General features: G+C 39.7%; 1 protein-coding gene across 1 annotated transcript; it reads right to left on the reverse strand.

The window, feature by feature from the left end:
* Window positions 1-2,934: 2,934 nt before the first annotated feature.
* On the reverse strand, window positions 2,935-3,887 carry LOC122277140. The gene is made up of 2 exons (XM_043087017.1): window positions 3,616-3,887; window positions 2,935-3,487 (listed from the first exon to the last, which is right to left on the reverse strand). Exons 1-2 carry the CDS (start codon window positions 3,885-3,887, stop codon window positions 2,935-2,937), a joined length of 825 nt encoding a protein of 274 aa, XP_042942951.1.
* Between the last annotated feature and the right edge of the window lie 5,543 nt (window positions 3,888-9,430).

The raw sequence follows: 9,430 nt of genomic DNA on the forward strand, positions 1-9,430 counted from the left end.
GCTAGCAGATTGTGCAAGGGTGTGTTGGGCGCTGTACTAGCGGCAGTGTCCCCATCTATTATGTTAGTCGTCACCTTGCCCTATTGTTCGTGGGTTTACAATTTGTCCCTTGTTGCAGGTGAGGGGGTGGTGCGTGCACTACCGTGGTTATAGAAGCGAGTGGACTTGTGTTCTGACCTTGCATGTTGGTCTTTTTGGCCATTTAATATGGCGTGCCCACTGTTCGACAGTATGGACTGTTACCTAAGGCAGATGATGTGACTTTTTTATTTTTTGAAACTATACCTCACTATTGCATTTCTCCACTTCACGTAATACAATGTTTATCAAACTCTAGACTCCTAACTACAAAGTCTGGTACATCCTTAATCTAAACTATTTTTTCTATCAAAATAAAGTTGTTCTAGCTAAAGTATATGCTACTATGTTTTTCTCTCTGTAAACAAACTGAAGAAACCAGTATGATCTATTATGAAAGAACCACTTTACATCATCAACTATAGAACCAAAAACTAACAGCTCCTCTTCAGCACTTTGCACAGCTTCTATAACATTCCTTGCATCTCCTTCATAAATAGCCCATACGTATGTGAAGATCATTGCATCAACCTCAATGCATAGCACTCTGCCACCATAAGTTTGTCCACATTATTCTTTTGATCACAAACAACAACCAAAGCCTCCCTTTCCTCATCTCTAATTATGATCCCTACCCTCATTCTTCTCCCTTTTATATCTAATGAAGCATCCCAGTTCACCTTCACCCTTCCACACTCTAGTTTTTCCCACCTCATTAAACCCTTGCATTACTAACTGGGCCCTTCCCAACCTACTTTTACAAAGACTGAGCTACCTTGTATTCTGCTATGACTTCACTTGTTGTCTTCAGAAGAACTTTGGGACAACATTGCCTTTTTCCAAATACAAAATCATTCCAATGCAACCACAATCTCCTTAATAGAACCGTCATATCTTCCAACTTATTTTTGCTCAATTTGTCCATCAGCTTCCCCCACAGCAGTAGGAAATTATCTTCTGATTTGTCCCATTTCTGAACATAGCTTTAAGCCTCTGCCCATAAATCATTGGCTGCTGGGCAATCCCATAAGACATGCATGATTGTTTCTGTTTCTGCTCCACATACTGGACAACTTTTATCCTCTATTACCTTCATTTTGAACAAAGTCTCCGTTGTAGGTAACACATTATTCCCAACTTTCCACAAGAAAACCTTTGTCACACTTGGCACTTTAAGGTTCCAAATGTTTCTCCACCTATCATCCTCTAAAGTCCCCCTTAAGCTATCCCCTCTGATATTCTTGAGTCTATCCAATTACAAAAAATAAGCACTTTTCATTGAAAACACACCCTTCTTGGAGGGACCCCAAATTAGCTTATCTTGAGCCTTGCCCCTACTCAAAGGAATAATCAGGATCTGATCCAACTCTTCTTCTAAAAAAATTGCTCGAATTCTTCCTTCATTCCATTACCCCTTGTGCTTGTCAATTAATTCTTCAACTTTAGCATCTGCATGCAGAATTGAAATTGGAGATTGAATTGAAAAAGATGAAGGAGAGGATAACCATTTTGAGCCCCATATTTAAATCTTGCTATCATCTCCCACTCTCCATCTTATCCACTCTTTAACAAGATCCCTAGCAGCCCAAATACTCCTCCACATTAAAGAGGGTAGTGAGCTAAGCTTTGCATCCGTAAAACTGGAATACCAATAGTATTTCTCTTTAAAAACCATAGCTGCCAAAGACTCGGGATTCTTAATTAATCTCCAACCTTACTTTGTCAAGAGGGCCATGTTGAAACTCTCTAAGTCTCTAAAGCCTAAGCCATCCTTTCCTTTTCGTAATCCCATCTTTTTCCATTTTTTCCAATGAATGCTCTTCCCTTCCTACTTATTGCCTCACCAGAACTTCGAACAAAGCATATTAATCTCCTGGCACAACCTTTTGGGTAGCTTGAAGACTGACATAGTGTAAGTGGGTATAGCTTGTAAAACTTCCAAACTCTCTCCTTTAAAACTCTAAAAGTATTGAACTTAGATCTTCCCACTAAAGTAAGCAATCCTAAGTACTTTTCTTATCTTCCACAAGCTATGGAGTTGATGGCTTCCAAAATCACCTTCTTGTCCCCATTCCTAGTGTTGTTGCTGAAAAATACTAATGTTTTTTCTTTGCTCAGAAATTGCCCTGAGGCCTTCTCGTAGGTTTTTACTACCTCTTGAATCTTATTCCATTCTTCTATCTTAGCCCTCCCAAAAAGGATGCAATCATCTGTAAAGAGCAGATGGTTTATGCTAGTTCCACCTTTAGCTACTTGCATCCCTCTTGTAAGCTTCTGTTTCTCAAACTAATTTAATAAAGTGCTCAAACCTTCAACACAAAGGATAAAAAGATAGGGTGACAAGGGTCACCCTGTCTCAAACCCCTCTTAGGCCAAAATTTGTAACATGAGATCCATTTATCAATACTGAGTAGGAAATAGACATGACACAGCTTATAACTAGCAGCACCCATTTCTCATTAAACTGCAGTTTTTTCATCACAGCCTTTAAAAAATCCCATTCTACCCTATCATAGGTCTTTGACATATCAAGTTTAATGTTCATACTCCCCACCTTCCCTTTCTTCCTAGTTTTCATAGAATGAAGCAACTCAAAAGCCACCATGATATTATTGTTAATCAACCTACCAGGTAGAAAAGCTCTTTGGGTTGGAGATATGATGATAGAGAGGATATTTTTAAGCCTATTAGACATAGTATTGGAGATTAGCTTATATGTTACGTTACATAAGCTTATAGGCCTATATTCACTGACTTTGGTTCTTTGCACTAGGGATCAGAGCTATATAAGTGTAATTTAGAGAGGATTCCAAGGGATTACCATTTAAAACTGAGAGAGCAACTTGGTAGACCTCATTAGCAACTACCCCCAGTGATTCTGATAAAGACATGGACCAAATCCATCTGGTCTAGAGAAACTCCTAATAGGGCCATTTGCCTCAAGGTTTCCTCCACCTCCACTCTAGAGAAACTCCTCATCAGAGTGTCATTCATTTCAGAAGAGACATTTTTTTCGATACACTCCAGGAACTTCTTAATATCCTCACTCTTGAGATTAGTAGACTGAAATAGTTTCTCAGAATAACTTGTAAATGTTGCTTCAATGTTCTTATGTCCCTCAACCTTTTTGCATCTCTCATCTTCCACAGCTCTAATCCAATTCTTTTTTCTTCTTTGATTAGCACAAGCATAGAAGTATTTTGAATTCCTATCTTCATACTTACACCAATTACATTTAGCTATTTGTTTCCATTTGAGATTTTCCATCTCTAATAACACATTCAAATCTTCTTTCACTTTCCTTATTTCTGCAGTATTATTGTTGTTCTCTTCTGTTTGCAGCCTTTGTAGCAGCTTGGTTTTAGCTTCTATTTCTTTATCTCCCCCTAGTTTCCTCTTCTTACTCCACCTTTGAAGAGCCACCCCACTTTTCTGCGGTAAACTTGTCACAAAGCTAGTCTAACTTCCTTCATAAACATTTTTCTTCCATGCCTCCTTTAAGACCCTCTCACATTCTTCATTAAGGGCCCAACTTACCTCATATTTAAAGCTTTCTGCCTTCCCCAACTTCTATTTGTCTGATTTAGTACATGTACAATAAGAGGCTTGTGATCTGAAGAACTAACCACCACAATTTCCACCCATACCTCTTTGTAGATATTCAGCCACTCAGGGTTTACCACTGTCTTGTCTAATCTTTCCTTTGTGAAAGTGTCATTCTCATGTGAGTTGCTCCATGTAAACTTCTCTCCCTTCCATCCCATATCATACAAATTGCCTTCGTTCATAACTTCCCTAAAAAGCTCCATTTGACCTTTTGGTCTTGCCCTTCCCCCTCCATTTTTCATCATTAGTAAGAATTTCATTGAAATCCCCCACTATAAACCAACGAACATCATCTGCAGGTTTGAAAGTTTTCAGCAATGACCATAATTCCTTTCTCTTATTGGTATCTGGTTGCCCATAAAAGCAGGTTAACAGCCACCTTTTCTCCCCTTCATCTTCTATCCATGCATTTATATGTCTTTGTGAATAATTAAACATTTCAACCCTCACATTAGAGTTCCAAAATAAAACCAAACCCCCTCCTTTCCCCACTGCTTCTACCACTAAACAGCCTTCATAATGTATCCTCCTCCTCAACTTATCAAAATTTCTATTTTTATACTTGGTTTCCATTACAAAAACTAGACTGTGTTTATTTTTCCCTACCAAAATGCAAAGCTCTTGAACTATCCGAGGATTCCCTAACTCTCGGCAGTTCCAACTAAGTAGTTTCATAATACTTGGCGGGGTTGAAACTTAGCCACCGCCACTTCTTCAAAACTTTCACTTTCCAATTCCTCACTGCCCCTCTTCTCTTTCTTCTTAAGAGTTCCATTCTCACATATATAATGACCTTCCCAACCCCTTTTCTTTGTTTTGTCACTAATGCAGATTGTAACCACCTTCTTCCCATTAGCTCGAGTTCTTCTCTTCTATTCACCTTTCTGTTTTGGTTGCTCCACCAACTCAGGACTTCCCCTACCTTCTACTACCCCCTCCTTCCGAACATTTTCCACCATATTTTCATAACTCTCTTCTAAAATTTCCTTACTCCCTTCTGTTGGCAACAACTGTAACATCCCGTTTTTACGTGTATTTTTACTGAATGGGTATTTTAATTTAATTAATATATTGGTTCTTTTATTTTAATTTATTGTATTTAAATTGGTTTTATTTTAGTTTGATGTGGTGTTTAATTTATTTTAGTCGTTTTATAGTTTTTAAGATTGTTTTCGTCAGATCAGTTTTTGGACTCAGGAGGTAAGAATTGGATCTTATTTCTTTTCTCCATCTTTTCTTTTCTCTTTTTCTTTTTCCCTTTTTCCTTTTTTCTTTCTCTTTTCTTTCTTTTCTTCCTTCTTTCTTTTCTTTCTTCTTCTTTTTTGATGGGAATCAAGATGGAGCTATCCTTAAAGATCTATTGCAAATTCCAGATGGGCCAATTATAAGATCAAGAGCCAAGAAGATCAAGGAAGCAATGCAATGATTGGTGCAATCCACTTGGGATGAAGCTAGGAAGAGCCCAACACTCAAGATGGGCTTGAAGGAAAAAGAACCAGTTTTGATCTACTTAATACAAGTTATGGAAGACATGACTTAAAGATTGGGCCTATTGTTGTTAAGGCTTTCAATTTATTTAACGATATTTTATTATTAGTTTAGAAGAAGTGGGATTGAGGATGCTTGACCCACGTATGTCTTATTTCTAATGGATTAGAGTTATTTTTGGGAAGGCCTTGTATTTTGGCCAAGGGTTTATTTGGAAAGTTATAATTTTATATCTCACTAGGGTTTCAGAAGTTACTGTAGCGTGGCATATGGCATTGTTCATGCTACAGTACCCGACGCATTATTTACTTTGGGTTTTTGGAGATTGTCTATTTAAACCACTTATAACCTCATTTGAGAGGTAGACTATATGGAATTGTCATTGAGAGTTGAGTTATCTCCTCTTGCTCTTCTTGAACTTTTGAACTTATCAAAGGTAAATCAAAACCTTTGTGGCGTTCTTTCTTTGTAATCTAGGTTCTTGAGACAGGTTATTCAACTAGTCTAGATTTTGATATAATCTAGGTTCTTTGAACGAGTTCTTACCGGGTTTAGATTCTCCATCCATATACCTGAGTTTGGCTTTCTTGGGATTGTTTTTCCAGTATTGTTGTTGGGTCTCAAAGCAAGTCTATTGGGGTTCACATCATTTTTCCTCTTCTCCCCCCGTGAGCTACGTCCGCTCCCTCCCTCTTCACTAATGTCGTCTCGCTGCCGTGCAATGCACCGCCCCCACCGGTCGACTCCCCTCCGGCCGGTGATCACCTCCCTCAATTTTCAGGCCAACCCGTGCAGCCGTTAGTTGCCACGCACGGCTAGAAGTCACGGCACCTTCTCTCCCTCTCTCTGTCGCCGGTTACTTCCTCAGTCCAGAATTGCCGCTCGCCGGCGACGTGGCCGACACCACCCACCCATAAACTTCCCCCTCCAGCCGGCACACCTCCCCACCAAATCTCACCTCCATCCGAGCCCTCGTTTGCCGCCGAGAGCCCATCTAAGCCGCACGGTTTTTGGCCATTTCCACTGCCGTCGCTCCACCTCCGGCCATCATCTTTTCACTACTTCATCACCTACCTCTTGCCGTCCTAAACTACCCATTTCCGGCCCCGATCCGTTGCCGAAGCAGCTCCCACGAGCTTAACTCTGATTTGCCCTTTTTCTGCTTCCACCGCCACCCACGGCCAAAACTCACTTCCACTAGCTTCATAAACATCTCTAGGTCATTCCCTATCAATTCCAAGTCTTGGTTTGTCCTCGTTCGAAAGTGGGTATTTTACTACCCACGGCCACAGTGTATTTTACACTGTTAAGTTGCTTTTTCTCCGCCGTTTGTAACGTCGTGATCCTTCGAAAAATACCTTATAGCGCTGTAAGTATTTTCCAAACTTTATTTTAGATTTAAATATATTATTACTTTTACAATAAATTCATTGACTGGTTGGTTAATTCCGGACTGAGTCCGATGAGTCGGGGGTCAGATGGATTTGACGATGGAGTGTTTGGTTATTGTTGATATTGTTATTTGTTGGATGAATTGTGTCTTGAGGTGTGCATTGCATGTATGTACATGTGTTGGAACTTGAAAATTGGGCTTTCAAGCGAGAAATGTTTTTGGTCTATGTGAACGATTGGATTGACTGGTTTGAGTCAGAGGCACATGTAGGGATGGTGGTAAGCAGGAACGGTGGTAGAATCCCGCCTGTGATTCCCGCCTACGGTGCACGCATAGGGACGGTGGTGAGTAGGGATGGTGGTAGAGTCTCGCCTGCGATTCCCGCCTACAGTGCTCTGATGGTTTGGTTTTTGGGCCATTATCGAGGATAATGGCGAGGTTATGTTTAAAGGATATGTTTTGGGCCAAAATGGGATTTTGGCGTGCGTGGAAAAAATGTGGTTTTATAGGATATGTGCATTTGCATTCTTTCATGCATATTGTTTGAGTTTAATATGTTTTTATCTTGTGACGTTTGGATCTTTACTTACCTGCTGCACCATTTTGGTACCGTAGATTTTGATGCAGAGGTCGAGGAGGAGGAGGAGGCGGCTCCGCCAGAGTATTGATTTGAAGTTTTATGCCTTGTAGTTTGGTTTGAAACGATATTTGAGACTTGTAATATTTTATTATGTATGTTTTGAACGGGTTTGTATTAAACATAGAAAAATTCTGGTACTTAATTACAAGACTTTATTTATCCGCTGCGTGTTTTAGTTGTACACTTATTGCATGTACACACACTTGACACTTGGCAATAGGGTGGTGACCCGTATTGTCATCATCCCGACGTCTCGATTTCCACGTGTCCGTACGTGGGATATGGGGGCATCACAACAACACCCTTCTCTCTTCTTCCTTCCTCTTTTCCCCTATACCCATACTCCTTTTCACCCTCTCTTCTACCAATCTATTCCCCTTTCTACCCTCACTACCTCCCACTACTTCTTCCCTTATCCAGCTTTCTTCCCTTTCATTTCCTTCCTTATTTTTTTGACCCTCCCCTCCTCTATGCATTTTTTCACTCCCGCTTCTCCAATTACTCCCTTCCTCCTTCCACCAGGAAGCACCATTGTAGCTCCTTGTTTTCCTAATCTACTTTGCCCTCAGCCATGAGCCGTACTATTTCTCCTTCCCATCATTATCCCCTTGACCCTCAGTGCACCCATTCACTCCATGAATGATACATCCACAAGAGTAACATATATTTGGCAAATTTTCATAACTGAAGGGAGCCCAAAAACTGCACCCTCTCATGTTCACAGTTCTACCCCAAGCAATAGGCTGTGTCAGATCCAATAAAACATGGACCCTTAAGAAATTTTCCCATCCACTCCCGTCCTCCTACACATCTACCCTTTTAACCTTATCAACCAATCTACCAATTTGTTTAGCCCTCACTTTTGTCATACACGAGATAGGAAAATTATGAATTCTCAATCAAAAACTTTCAGTATCAAAATTCACTCGATGTAATGGTTTGCACCCCTCAAACTCCTTCAAAACTAACACCTGATTGTCAAACAACCATGGCCTCCCTTCCCATACTTTCTGTTTATCAGCCATTCTCGACAACAATGGCAAAAACATTTTAACTGACCTCAATGAACTTCGTTGCCTTACTGATCCTCCAAACTTTTGCCATCGTCAACTCTAACACCTCCTTGCTGATTGGCCTCTACGAGCAAATCTTCCCCAACATACTCCTCTGCTCCTTACGTATCAACTCAACCAAATAGTCTTCCTCAAGCTCAATGCCAACCTTCTCCTCTTCTAATAACTTGAGCCACTTCCATTTTTCCTCCAGCATTTCCAAATTTTCCATTCTTCCTTATTCATCTACCATGTAACCATTGTAGCTTGCATATTCCTCCCCCTTAACCACTGTATCCCCTTAAGAATATTCCTCCCTCGCCTTGGCCCACCACCAAATGAGAATCGAATTCTGTTATAACTGCCTACTAGTGCAACCAATGCACCCTGCTTCACCCCTTTGCAGAAAGAGAAAAGAGAGAAGAATACAATCAATTTTCTTGTACTATATGCAAGTGGCCATCCTTGCAACAACTTTGCCAGACATGCAGATGATGTGATTAGTTATTACACTTGATGGGCTATGTACTAATCAGCTTGGCCCCCAAGTATAATAATAAGAAAAAATCTAACTGCAAGCATAATTGTGTATTAATATGTGCACTAATTTATTGTTATTGGTCAAAGAGTAGATTTTATTGAAAACAATGCTAATTTAAATTTTAAATATGAAGGAATTAATATTGGTACGCAGATTAGTACGCAACTTTGCTTGTATGTAGTAAAACTCTAATAATAAACCCAACGTGGTCTAAAGCAAAGGAAGTAAACTCCCCTCAGTTCAGGATATAAATGTAAATTGGAAGTTATTCTATCATGTGTTGTGATGTGCGAGTGAAGAAATTTTTCATATGAGAATTTTGAGTTTTAAGATTAAATACTAAAATATTATATTTTAATATTATTATTATTTTAAAATTTAAAAAGTTAAGAAAAAGTTAAATTATTTATTATATTTTATATATAGATTTAAAAAAATTATAATGATGAAATAAAAATTTTATATTTAAAATAAAAAATTCAAATGGCCAAACAGTCCTCCAGAAAGATTATGGGTTGATTACATGTTGCACTAAAACAAGTCTAAATTATTTTACCTATGGCTATGGAAATCGGTGAAGCCGCCGCACCCCCCGCGGGCACCGGGCGCCCGGGGGGGGGGGGGGGGGGGGG

This window comes from Carya illinoinensis, chromosome 9 (assembly GCF_018687715.1).
Source record: "Carya illinoinensis cultivar Pawnee chromosome 9, C.illinoinensisPawnee_v1, whole genome shotgun sequence".
Classification (NCBI taxonomy): domain Eukaryota; kingdom Viridiplantae; phylum Streptophyta; class Magnoliopsida; order Fagales; family Juglandaceae; genus Carya; species Carya illinoinensis.